Raw genomic sequence first — 14,214 nt, forward strand, 5'->3', positions numbered from 1 at the left:
AACCAGTTTGATTCTCCCTCCTTATTCAGATATCTAGGGCTGAAATCTCATGTACTGTCTTTGAAAATGGACCTCCTAACTCAGGGTATTTGGGGCTATGATGCATTCCATCCTAAAGATGCTGCATCTCTGACTGTATGATTAAACTCTCTTGCCTATGAGACACTAGTTCTCTGAGGAGGTGTTGACTATACATAAGGCAGCTAGAAAGCCTGCCTTGAGGAAATTCTCCTTATCCAAGTGAAAGAGGTTTCGCAATAGTGCCACATGAAGAATCAGGACCCTAACACAGCAATGGTGTTCATGCTTCTGCAATACGTGTGAGATGCTCAATTCAAATCTGACATATCTTTGTAAAGTTACATCTCTCGCCACCATTAAAGCCAGCATGCTTGTAGAATCTCCCCCACAGCCTGTTTAAACATTTCCTGTAAGGATGCCTTTGTCTGAGACCACTAAGAAAAGCATTGCCCCTCCATGGGACTTGTGTCCTAGAAAAGCTGCCACAACTCCCTTTTGTGCCTGCTGCATCAGTCCGTCTTGTATTCTGAACGTAGAGAGCAGGTTTACTCCTGGTCATCACTTCAGTTAGTAGGATTTCAGAACTACAGACACTCCTGTGCTGAATGCCTTTTATAGTGGTAAAGACTGGATTGTTCGTAGGGCACCGCATTTCTATCAAATGTAGTGAAGAAGTTCTTCATCATCCAAACTATCCATTTCTATGATGTTCTTCGTCTTCCATTGCTGCAGTCCTTACTATTGGGTATAGTCCGCATCCAGTCGGCCCGAATACCAGAGTATAAGGCTGACGTCGGTCAGGGCGCATTAGACTGACGTCAGTACGTCAGGGTACTAATGCGCATGACCGGCGTCACATCCTCAGTCTTTTTTGCCGCGTGGTCCGATGCAGAAGCAGTTTTGCGAGTGCAGGTTGGCGTTCTGAAATATTTCCGAAACCGGAGTTTCAGACCGAATCAGAGTTGGCTAAGTACCCCGTTGGGGAACATTTTGGTTTTTTCTTGCCTCAGTATTTAACCGGATGTCAGAAAAAGTGAATAACTGTATTTCTTGTGGGAAACAAATACCTCATAGGGATTACCATACATTGTGTATACCTTGTTTAGGGCCTGAGCACGACGTTGTTGGTTGCCGCTCTTGTGCTAGGTTTAACAAACGCACTATTAAGAGGAGGTTAGACTGTGCCAGATTAGTGTTTGGGAAGCGTTGCAATTATAAAATGCCGTCGGATGCTCCGACGCCCGCTTCGTCCAAGAAGCGCAAGGACAAAACAACGAAGCCTAGGGTTGATGAACCGGCAGTCTCGGACGTCGGTTCTTTAGGTGGCTCAGTGGAGCCAGAGGTTTTGCCAGGAGTTTCTATGGAGTCTCAGGCAGAAACTTTACTGTTACAGGATGTACCCTCTCAGGAGGCAGGCCAGGCTGAGGGGGCTTCTCAGGTAACTATTCTTCCCTCTCTTCCCAAAGTAGTTAGAGCCTCTCCTTCTGTTGCCAAAACTTCTTTTAGAGGTAGGCCAACTTCAGCTTCAGTAGGGGCTTCTCCTAGCCTTTCGGGTTCTGTACCTAAGAAACATATGCTTAAAATGGCAGAAGATTTGATTACTATGATTAGAGGTTCTATGGGCCCTCCTGATAAGAGGCCTAGGGTGGAACCAGAGTTTGACAGTTTTGAACAGGGTTCAGGGGCTTCTGAGTCTTCTGCGGAAGATTTGCAGGAGTATCCTCATTATTCTGATTCTGATGTGGATGATGCCACTCCTTGCTTCTCCTCCTGAGGATTTTTCATTTTCAGAGACTCTGCATTCCATGAGGGAGCACTTTAAATGGGAAGGCCAGGATTACTCTGATTCCAGGAAGAGGCTTAGGGAATTCTTGTTTTACCCCAGCATAGGCCCTTAGCTATACCTCCTGTGTTGAATGTGGTGGAAGATGTTTTTGCAGAGGCTTCCCTGAACCCTGATTCTTTGCCTCCTGCTCCTGTTAAACCTGATAGGTACTATAGGGTGCCAGAAGCTCATAAGTATTTGTTTAAGAGTCCTAGGGCGGACCCAGAAACTGTTTCTCAGGGGCCTAAAGGTGTTAAGGCCTCTGTGGTTAAAAATCCTGTTCCCACTGACAAAGAGGCAAGGGCGTTAGATAGGTGGGGTAAGAAAGTGTATACTTCTTCCACTCTAGCCATGAGAGCATTGAATTGTCAGTTTCACATGCTGAAATATCAAAATTTTCTCCTTTCACAATTGAAATCTAAGGTGGATGCTTTGGCGGAAGGTATTGATTGTAAAGACTTGCTGGATTTAGTTTATGTGTCTGAACAAGTGGGCAAGCATTCTTTGCAATGTGGTTTTGATGCTGTGCAGGCCTCCTCGAGGGTGGCTGCCACTAGTTCTGTTCTTCGCAGGCATGCCTGGTTGAGGGATCAAAATTTGGCTGAGCATGTTAAGACAAGGATTTTGGATGCTCCTTTACAGTCTGATGTGTTGTTTGGTTCACCTGTGGAAGCAGTTTTAAAGAAAATGGAGGACAAAGCTAAGTCTATGCAAACTGTTAAAGATTTTTGCAGGTACAGCCACCAAGTTTAGTAGAAATTGGCCTGCTAAGGGGTGGACATATCCTGCTTATGATTCCCAGTCTAGGGGTAGGTCTAGACGTGGTAGGGGCAGGGCTCAAGGTTCTTTAGGCCTAGAACAGGAGTTCACCTGCTCAGACTTCTGGTGAGGGCAGGGGTCAGTCCTTTCGTAAACAGACCCAATGACCCGCCTTTTCAGCTGCCAGTAGATTCTCGTCTGGCAGCTCCTTTGGAAGGACGACTGTCTCTTTTCAAAGAAAATTGGGATTTAATTACTCAAGACAGATTTTATTTCCATACAATGCCCCCTTTCAAAGGCATGCCAGACGTTCCTCCTCCACAAAGAAAAGAGGCTCACAAGCAAGTTTCTCAGTTACTCCAAATGGGGGCCATTCAGCCAGTCCCTGTATCAGAAAGGGGCCTAGGATTTTATTCTCGCATGTTCCTAGTACCAAAGAAGGGGAACACGTGGAGACTGCTTTTGGTTTTATCTCTCCTCAACACTTCTCTGGACATTCCCAAGTTCAAGATGTTGACGTTACAACAGCTTTTACCCCTGCTGGGCAAAGATCACTGGATGGTAACTTTAGATCTCAAGGAAGCTTACCTTCATGTGCCTATCAGGCTAAGTTACAGGAAGTATCTGCGGTTTCAAGCTGGAGATTCTCATTATCAGTTCTCTGCATTGCCCTTTGGCTTATCTACTGCGCCCAGAGTGTTCACAAAGGTTCTGGCTCCAGTGATAGCTTACTTCAGGCTACAAGGACTTCAAATCTATCCTTATTTAGACGACTGCCTGATTCTGGCTCAAGAAAAGGAAGACCTTCTACAGCATCTGGAATATCTTATAGCAGTGCTAAGATGCCTAGGGTATTCTGTGAACGAAATAAAGTCCAGTCTAGTACCCTCTCAAGACATGTGCTTTCTGGGTGTGAGACTGAATACAGCAGCCCAGATGGCCTTTTTAACCCCGGACAAACAAAAGAGTCTATCACTTTACTTCCATCAACTATCTCATCAGTCCGTGCTGACTGCAGAGACAGTCCTTCAAGCATTAGGGTTCATGGCATCTTGTATTCTGGTGCTTCCCAATGCCAAACTGCATATGAGGAAGTTACAATGGTATCTCGAAAATGTATGGACACAGCACTGCCAGGATTTAGACACTGTCATTCAAATAATACCTTGCCTTCAAAGAGAATTTTTGTGGTGGGCTCAGGAATGTCACCTAAACAAGGGACTCTCTGTGACCCGGCCAGAGGCGAGTCAGATTTTACCGACAGATGCCTCGGACATTGCTTGGGGAGCTCATCTAAATGGAACGTGGATACCAGACAAGTGGCCTGCCAGACTACAGCATCTACATATCAACATGAAGGAGATGTTAGCAGTCCAGTTCGCATTACTGGCTTTCAAGGAGTTACTTCTTCCAGGGCAGGTGTTGATTCTAACAGACAACACAACTGTCATGTGGTACTTCAACAAACAAGGGGGAACACATTCTTATCCTCTATGCAGGCAAGCAATGATTTTATGGGAGACTGCGCTACGCTTGCACCTAACTCTTCAGGCAAGGTTTCTGCCAGGAGCACAGAACTCCTTAGCAGATGTGTTAAGCAGACAAATCATGGATCCCCACAAGTGGAAACTGGATCTTCATGTATTTCAGAAATTGACAGTGTCATGGGGAACTCCAGACATAGATCTGTTCGCTTCTCCACTAAACCACCAGCTGCCACAGTTTTGCACAAAGGGGTTTCATCACACAGCTTGGAAAGTGGATGCTCTGTCTTTCAGTTGGACAAACCTTCATGTGTATGCCTTTCCACCTCTGCCTCTTCTTCCAAAGGTACTGTTAAAGGTCAGACAGGACAGGCCAAGGATGATTTTGATAGCTCCAGATTGGCCTCGGCAACACTGGTACCCTCTACTACGGAGTCTGGTAAAGAAGCCTCCATGGCCTTAACCTTTGATTCCACATCTGTTATCCCAGCAGGACGGTCATCTGCGCAATGTCAAGCTTCACTCTCTTCATCTGACAGCCTGGCATATTCTGTGTTGACACACAGCAGGTCTCAACTTCCTCAACAAGTTTTAAATGTGATTATGGAAGCTAGAAGACCTAGTACAAGGAAAGTGTACGCAGCAAAATGGAAGAGATTTTTATTTTGGAGTAAAGCAAAGAATTTGGAGATTTCTGAGCCTAATTTGAGTATGGCTCTTCAATATCTTACTGAGTTACTGGACAAGGGTCTGTCCTTCTCTTCCATTAAGATTCATGCTGCAGCACTCTCAGCTCACTATGATTGTGACCCACCATTATTTTCGCATCCTTTGTTCAAGCAGTTTCTTAGAGGGCAAAAATATAAGACCCCCACGTAGAGCTCCTACTCCTGCTTGGGATCTCAATTTTGTGTTGGAAAAACTTACTCTACAACCTTTTGAGCCTGCGGCTACTGCTGAATTGAAATATTTGTCATGGAAGACTGCTTTTTTGTTGGCTATTACTTCTGCAAGAAGGGTGTCTGAGTTGCAGGCCCTTATGGCAGTCGAGCCCTTTTTGATTTTCCATAAGGATAGGGTATCATTACGTACTAATCCTTCCTTTATGCCTAAGGTGGTTTCTAGTGTGGCTTTAAACCAAACTATTCATTTGCCTACTTTTTATGCAGACCCCCAAAATAAAGGGGAAAAGATTTTGCATACTTTAGATGTACACAGGCAATTGCGTTATTACTTAAACAGGACTAAGGATTTTAGGCAGTCTCAGCAGTTGTTTGTTTCTTTTGCTTTGAGTTCGCAGGGCAAGCCTGCGTCAAAACAAACTATTTCTAGGTGGATTGGCTTTTGCATTGCATTTTGTTATTCCCATCATGGCAAGGAGGTTCCAGCTGGGATTAGGCCTCATTCCACTAGGGCTACTGCCACTTCAACAGCATTTCTAGGGGTGGCCACTAAGGATATTTTGGAAGCAGCTACTTGGAGTTCAGTGCATACTTTCTCTAAGCATTATCACCTTCCTATCTACTCTAAGTCTAGGGCTGGTTTTGCCACAGCTGTTTTGCAAGGCATGTTGTCAGCTCCTGCTTCTTTATGATTTGCCAGCCTCCCTTACCTCTGCTTTGGGATTCTACCCAATAGTAAGGACTGCAGCAATGGAAGACGAAGAACATAGTACAGTTTTGTACCTACCATAAATGTAGATGTTCGAGGATTCCATTGCTGCAGTCCAATTTACCCTCCCTCCTTCCCCTCTGTGTTAGGGGTGGTTGTGTAGGTGAGTTTACCTGCTTATATTTTTATATATATTGTTCATGTTTTGGTGCAGGTATTTTGGGCCTTGTCTTTTTAGGGTCTTCTGACATCTGGGGCAAGAAAAGACTGAGGATGTGACGCCGGTCATGCGCATTAGTACCCTGACGTACTGACGTCAGTCTAATGCGCCCTGACCGACGTCAGCCTTATACTCTGGTATTCGGGCCGACTGGATGCGGACTATACCCAATAGTAAGGACTGCAGCAATGGAATCCTCGAACATCTACATTTATGGTAGGTACAAAACTGTACTTTTTCTTCCTTTAATCCCCAGAACAAGAAAGAAAGAAAGGAAGAAAAAAATTGTTATTCCTTAGATGTGTACAAGGAAATGAAATAATACTTAAACTAATCAGTTATTTGTTTCCTTTTCAAACAAGAGGGAAGGAAAAGTAATTTCCAAGTAGACAGTCTCAAGTGTTTTTCATTAAATTTTGCTCTGTTACTTCCATCATGGAAAGAAGTTCAAAGGGACTGTGAGGGCTGTCAGTTCTGGGGGTACAGGCAGTCAATGTAGCCTTTCTGTGGTGGTGGTGGTTGGCGGGGGTGGAGAGTGCACAAGCTGTTCTTGAGAAAGGTACCTAGTCATCAGGTAATACCTTCTCTAAGCACTTAACCCTGAAAGAAATACCTAATCTAAGGTTGGATTTGCAGCTGCCATTCTGCAGGGTTTGATGACACCTAATTCTACCAGTCTGTCCACCTCCCATGCTTCCTAAGCTCTGGGAATCATTCTAGTGAAGCCTACTGCATCCGTGATCTGAATGAAGAAGAAAGTGCAATATGTAAGGCGTTTTTATAACAGTAAGTGTTCAAGTAGATCACTGTTGCAGTGTTGGCTCTCTCCCGCCATCCCCTGTTCTCAGGCATCATTGACTGGTGTGGTAAACTCTATCAATATGCATTTCCCCCAGGTGCTAAGGGTTTATATTACATGACTGAAGACGCATTCTTTCAAATGCGTCTTTGTCGAACTTAAGACTGAAAACGTAAAATATCAAAGCAGGTGTTAAGCGAATTCTTTCCCTGGGAAAGAATTTGCTTGGCTGCTTTAGTACTTTGCCATTTTCAGCACTGTAGTGCAGTCTCGGAGTTGGTATATTTAAGTAGGTGGGGGGGGGGGCAAAGCCCCCCACTTAATGTAATGTTTGAAATTGATTTTTATTTTTTGTTGATACTTCGACATTGTAAGCTTTCGCTTACATAGGGTCGATTAATCACTGTTCGCTTTTTTAAGCGTTTGGTGATTTAATATAGACCCGGTCCTAAGGAGTGCTCAAGTCTGGTTAGCCTTGGAAATGGAATCTTTTTCTCTAGACATTGGTGTAGGAAATGTATACATGTGCTCCTGTTTGGATAGGTTCCTTAGGCTCTTGCTTAGGGTCTAGCAGGCTGGATGTTCTGCAGTCATTCTGGCAAGAAAGCACTAAAATGGCACTGACAGACATCTGCTTTATACGGGGGAATGTCCTGATATCTGAGAGGGACAGACATTCATGCTGCCTGAATGGGTAGTGTGCTGAACATTGGTGTTTGAGCCTTCTGTTAATCTACTATTATGGCAAGTTCTTGCACAGTTGTGTTTCGTGTCTGGTATGTTGTCCTTGCCCCAGGACTGCAGTTCTCCGGATACCACAACACTTTATTATTGTACCTCTAGCATTCTGTATTTACCCTAGTAGTTTAATGATCACAATAGGTGTATTGCAGTTACTTAATTTTAGTACAATGTAGTACAGTACGTTTAGTCTAGGATTTTCATTGTTAATGTACTGTAGTTAGCTTGTGACTTTATGTACAGTAGATATTCTGCTGCAGTCACTGTAGAACTTTGGCTAATTTATTTAACTTTGTGTTTCTGCATTATGCTTTTCAACTAGCAGTGCCATTTGCTTGCTTTGTGCATCCTGTGATGTAACATATATAAGTGAACAAGATACCAAGATAAATTGTTTTAAGCTCATTCCTTCACTTCCAAAGTTCAATGCAAGCAATTTGGTGCTCTGCAAGCTGTGATTATAAGTTTTTTTGGATTTCTGATAAAGCTGGTTGTGTATTGTGCATGAAAGGCTTGGCGGTTTCCTGAACATTATGGACTGTGATTTGTGGGAAGGAGGAGTTTGTTTCAGCTAGTTTAGGAGGTGGCCTGTTGCCTGATCTTTATATTTTCTTTCTGTTTATGCAGTTCTCTGATCGAAAAATGTGACATTGTTTGCTTAAACTGAACATAGAATACATTTGTATCTTTGTGCGAAGTCTATTCGAGAATAGAGAAGATGTACTTTGTAAGCATCATCCTGCACAAAGTGTTTTTTTTTCTTTCTGGAAGTACAGTTCTGCAATGGGTATCACACACCTGTCAGTTATACTCTGATTAACCTTAGACAGCGTTAGTGTTTCCATGGAGATAAAGTCTGAGAAGGTAAACGTGAGTGGCCATGGATAAACCAGTCTTATCCAAGGAGGAGTTGAGCTTGTTAAATGGTGGATTCATATAAACTTGTTTGCTTTTTTATTTTTTTTCAGTGCTACTTGTGTGAGTCATTGAAAAAGTTTGCACATATGTATGTACAGTGGATATAAAAAGTGTACACACCCTTGTTAAAATGCCAGGCTTTTGTGCTATAAAAAATGAGACCACACTAAATCATTTCAAAACTTTTCCTACCTTTAATTCGACCTATAACCTGTACAATTCAATTGAAAAACAAGCATCTGTTAGTGGAAAAAAATATAAAAAAATAAAACGTACAGTAAGCTGGTTGCGTAAGTGTGAACACCCTTAAACTAATACTTTGTTGAAGCACCTTTTGGTTTAATTACAGCATTCAGTCTTCTTGGGTACACACCTGCCATCAATTAAAGAGACTCTGATTAACCCCAAATAAAGTTCAGCTGTCCTAGTAAGATTTTCCCGACATGTACTCAGTTGCCTGCTACAGCAAAAGCCATGGTTTGCAGAGAGCTTACAAAGCATCAAAGGGATTTAATTGTTAAAAGGTATCAGTCAGAAGAAGGGTACAAAAAAATTTCCACAGCATTGGATATACCATGGAACACAATGAAGACAGCCATCAAAAAGTGGAGAAAATATGGTACAACAGTGACGTTGCAAAGAACTCGACGCCCCTCCCAAATTGATGAAAAGACGAGGCAAAAACTGGTCAGGGAGGCTGCCAAGAGACCTACAGCAACACTGAAGGAGCTGCAGGAATTTCTGGCAAGTACTGGTTGTGTACTACATGTGACAACAATCTCCCGTATTCTCCAGATGTCTAGCCTATGGGGTAGGGTTGCAAAACGGAAGCCTTTTCTTGCACAGAAAAACATCCAGACCCTGCTAAAATTTGCAAAACAATACATCAAGTCTCCCAAAAGCATGTGGGAAAATGTGTTATGGTCGAGGAGACCAAGGTTGAACTTTTTGACCACAATTCTAAAAGGTACGTTTGGCGCAAAAACAACACTTTGCATCAACAAAAGAACACCATCCCCAAGGTGTGAAGCATGGTGGTGGCAGTATCATGCTTTGGGGTTGCTTTTCTTCAGCTGGAACTGAGGCTTTAGTCAAGGTGGTGGGAATTATGAACAGTTCCAAATACCAGTCACTTTTGGCCGAAAACCTTCAGCCATCTGCTAGAAAGATGAAGAATAATTTCACCTTTCAACATGACAATGACCCCAAACATACTGTACATCCAAATCGACAAAAGAATGACTTCACCAGAAGAAAATTAAAGTTTTGGAATGGCCCAGCCAGAGCTCAGACCTAAAGCCAATAGAAAATCTGAGGGGTGACTTGAAAAGGGCTGTGCATAAGAGATGCCCTCGCAATCTGACAGATTTGGTGCACTTTTGCAAGGAAGAGTGGGCAAATATTGCCAAGTCAAGATGTGCCATGCTGATAGACTCCTACCCAAGAAGACTGAATGTTATAATTTAAATCAAAAGGTGCTTCAACAAAGTATTAGTTTAAGGGTGTGCAGACTTATGCAACCAGCTTATTGTACTTTTTTTATTTTTCCCCTAACGGATTTGTTTGTTTTTAAATTGAATTGTACATGTTATAGGTCACATTAAAGGTGGGAAAAGTTTTGAAATTATTTATTGTGGTCTCATTTTTTATATCACAAAAACCTGGCATTTTAACAGGGGTGTGTACACTTTTTACATCCACTGTATATTCATAATGCAGTAACTTGTGATATGTATTGCCAGCATTTTTTATGTTTGATTTTCAAAGAAGTTTTTTTCATTTCTGTTTTTTTCACTGCACTGAGGTTTGTGAAGTTTAGTAATGTTGATCAATTTGTTTCCAGTATGTATAATGTCACTGAATTACATATATGGGCAGATAGACTAGCATTTTATCTTTTAGTTGAGATGGTTTTATGACAGGAAGAAATGGCCACCTGTCCATTTTGCATGTTGGATTAAGTATTACAGATCTTCTTCTTCTTCTTTCGGCTGCTCCCGTTAGGGGTCGCTACAGCAGATCAACTGTTTCTATTTCTTCCTGTCCTCTGCATCTTGCTCTGTCACACCAACCACCTGCATGTCCTCTCTCACCACATCCATAAACCTTATCTTAGGCCTCCCTCTTTTCCTGTTACCTGGCAGCTTCATCCTTAGCGTCTTTTACCCAATATACTCTGCATCCCTCCTCAGCACATGTCCAAACCAATGTAATCTTGCCTCTCTGGCTTTGTCTCCAAACCTTCCAACCTGGGCTGACCCTCTAATATACTTATTCCTAATCCTGTCCATCCTCGTCACACCCAGTGCAAATCTTAACATCTTCAACTCTGCCACATCAAGCTCTGACTCCTGCCTTTTTGTCAGTGCCACTGTCTCCAACCCATATAACATAGCTGGTCTCACTACCCTCTTGTAGACCTTCCCTTTCACTCTTACTGGTACTCGTCTCTCACAAATCATTCCTGACACTCTTCTCCACCCACTCCATCCTGCCTGTACTCTCTTCTTCACCTTTCTTACACACTCACCATTACTCTGAACTGTTGATCCCAAGTACTTAAACTCATCCACCTTCGCCACCTCTACTCCCTGCATCCTCACCATTCCTCTATGTTCCCTCCCATTCACACACATATATTCTGTCTTTGTCCTGCTGACCTTCATTCCTCTTCTCTCTAGAACATATCTCCACCTTTCCAGGGTCTTCTCCACCTGTTACCTACTCTCACTACAGATCACAATGTCATCTGCAAACATCATAGTCCATGGGGCCTCCTGTCTGATCTCGTCTGTCAACCTGCCCATCACCACTGCAAATAAGAAAGGGCTCAGAGCTGATCCTTGATATAATCCCACCTCCACCTTAAACGCATCCGTCACTCCCACTGCAGACCTCACCGCTGTCACACTACACTCGTACATATCCTGTACTACTCTTGTATACTTCTCTGACACTCTCGATTTCCTCATACAATACCACAACTCCTCCCTAGGCACCCTGTCATATGCTTTCTCTAAATCGTCAAAGACACAATACAGCTCCTTCTGACCTTCTCTGTACTTCTCCATCAACACTCTCAGAGCAAACATCGCATCTGTAGTGCTCTTTCCTGGCATGAAACCATATTGCTGAACACTAATCATCACGTCCCTTCTTAACCTAGCTTCCATAACTCTTTCCCATAACTTCATGCTGTGACTGATCAGTTTAATCCCTCTGTAGTTACTACAGCTCTGCACATTACCCTTATTCTTAAAAATTGGTACCAAAACACTTTTTCTCTATTCCTCAGGCATCCTCTCACTTTTCAAAATTTCATTAAACAATCTAGTTAAAAACTCCACTGCCATTTCACCTAAACACCTCCATACTTCCACAGGTATGTCATCGGGACCAACAGCCTTTCCGTTTTTCATCCTCTTCATAGCTATCCTTACTTCCTCCTTGCTAATCCAATGCACTTCATGATTCGCTATCCACACATCATCCAGTCTTCTCTCCCTCTCATTGTTTTCATTCATCAGCCCCTCAAAGTACTCTTTCCATCTGCTCAACATACTCTCCTTGCTTGTGAGTACATTTCCCTCATTATCCTTTATCACCCTTACCTGCTGCACATCTTTACTAGCTCAGTCCCTCTGTCTAGCCAATCTGTACAGGTCCTTTTCTCCCTCCTTAGTGTCCAGACTTTTATACAACTCTTCATGCGCCTTATCCTTAGACTTCTCCACCTCTCTCTTTGCCATGCACCTCATCTCCTTATACTCTTGTCTACTTTCTTCATCTCTTTGACAGTCCCATTTCTTCTTCACCAACCTCTTTCTCTGTATACTCTCCTGTACTTCATTCCACCACCAGGTCTCCTTGTCCTCTTTCCTCTTTCCATATGTCACACCAAGCACCTTTCTAGCCATCTCTCTTACTAGCTCTGCTGTAGTTACCCAGCTATTCGGTAACTCTTCACTCCCACCCAGTGCCTGTCTTAACTCTTCCCTGAACATTACCTCACAATTGCCCTTCTTCAATTTCCACTTTTTGATCCTTGGTGCTGCCCTCACACTCATCCTCCTCTTCTTGATCACCAATGTCATCCTACAAACCACCATCCTATGCTGCCTAACTACACTTTCCCCTGCCACCACTTTACAGTCTCCAATCTCCTTCAGACTGGCCCTTCTACAGAAGATATAATCCACCTGTGTACATCTTCCTCCACTCATGTATGTCACCCTATGCTCCTCCCTCTTGTTAAAATACGTATTCATCACAGCCATGTCCATCCTTTTCGCAAAATCCACTACCATCTGACCTTCTGCATTCCTTTGCTTAACACCATACTTACCCATCACTTTGTCATCCCCGCTGTTCCCTTCACCAACATGCCCATTGAAATCTGCTCCAATCACCAGTCTCACCCTTGGGTACAGTCATCACCACTTCATCCAACTCACTCAAAAATTTTTCTTTCTCGTCCATCGCATACCCAACTTGTGGAGCATATGCACTAACAACATTCATCATTGCACCATCAATTTCCAGCTTCATAAACATCACTCTATCCTGACACTCTTCACCTCCAAAACACTCCTCACACTGTTCCTTCAGGATAATGCCTACGCCATTTCTCCTCCCATCCACACCATGATAAAACAATTTGAAATCACCTCCAATACACCTAGCCTTGCTCCCCTTCCATCTGGTCTCTTGCACACACAATATACCAACCTTCCTTCAGTCCATCATATCAGCTAGCTCTCTCCCTATACCAGTCATACTGCCAACATTCAAAGTTCCGACCCTCACTGTCACAGTCCTAGCCTTTACCTGCCTTCGGGCATGCCTTCCCCCTCTTCTCCTCCTTTGGCCAACAGTAGCCCAATTTCCGCCAGCACCCTGTTGGCCAACAGTACTGGTGGCGGTCGTTGTTAACCCGGGCCTGGACCGATCCGGTATGTATTTCTGCACTGTTGTCTGCATGTATGATTTGGCAAAATTTTATGCCAGATGCCCTTCCTGACACAACCTTCCCCATTTATCTGGGTTTGGGACTGGCACAAAGAAATGCACTGGCTTGTGTATCCCCATTACAGATGACAGCATTTATTCTCCATTTGTACAGATATGACTTGTATATCTCCTGGCTTTGTGTGCAGAGATCCTAACAGGACATTATCTTCTCTTCTTTTTCAGTGCTGTATTAGTTCGGTAAGAAACGCCCAGCATTAAGAATTCAGAAAAAAAAAAGCTGCATTTTTGCTGTTCGTAGAGTTGTCTGTAAAAAAAAAAAAAAACTGAGCATGTGTGTTTTTGTGACACACACACACACACACACACACACACACACACACACACACACACACACACACACACACACACACACACACACATCAGTGGTTTGCAATAACACTAAGAGGCACCATTTTGTTTCTGTTTTACTTTAGAGCATTGACTAGGCTAGAAGAGGAACGACAATATAAGGCAATTCCAGAGGCATCACGTACAGCACAGAAGCAAGATTTACATAAACGGCTACGGGTAAGAGAACTAAACGAATTCGTGCATAAACTAGACTGTTGGGTGCTTCCTCATTACAATTATGTATGTGAGATTGGAGGAAGTAGTAAGAAACTGGTAACCAGTGTATTACTTAAAGCTACACTAGACAGGCAGTAGCTCTGATTGGCACAGAAAGGACATAAAAATAAGAAGGAGCTGAGGTGTGTACACGATAGTGGGAAATAATAAAATGTGATTTCTGTTCCTGTGCTGAGGTAAGTGAAGTGTCTGTGTGTCGTACAGTATATGAGGTACTGACATAGTGTCCAAGATAATG

The 14,214-nt window shown here is 43.1% G+C and overlaps 1 protein-coding gene across 2 annotated transcripts in view; it reads left to right on the forward strand.

Annotated features, from left to right (window-relative positions):
- The window catches only part of PRPF4 (pre-mRNA processing factor 4), a 981,057-nt gene that overhangs the window by 471,107 nt on the left and 495,736 nt on the right, over window positions 1–14,214 (forward strand). For both annotated transcript variants that reach the window (XM_044058032.1, XM_044058033.1), the window contains exon 6: window positions 13,823–13,916. In XM_044058032.1, the coding sequence (XP_043913967.1) occupies window positions 13,823–13,916 (94 nt within the window). The remainder of the gene's footprint in view (window positions 1–13,822; window positions 13,917–14,214) is intronic.

The sequence above is a fragment of the Protopterus annectens genome, chromosome 16.part0 (assembly GCF_019279795.1).
Source record: "Protopterus annectens isolate FY-2018-M chromosome 16.part0, PAN1.0, whole genome shotgun sequence".
Lineage (NCBI taxonomy): Eukaryota > Metazoa > Chordata > Ceratodontiformes > Protopteridae > Protopterus > Protopterus annectens.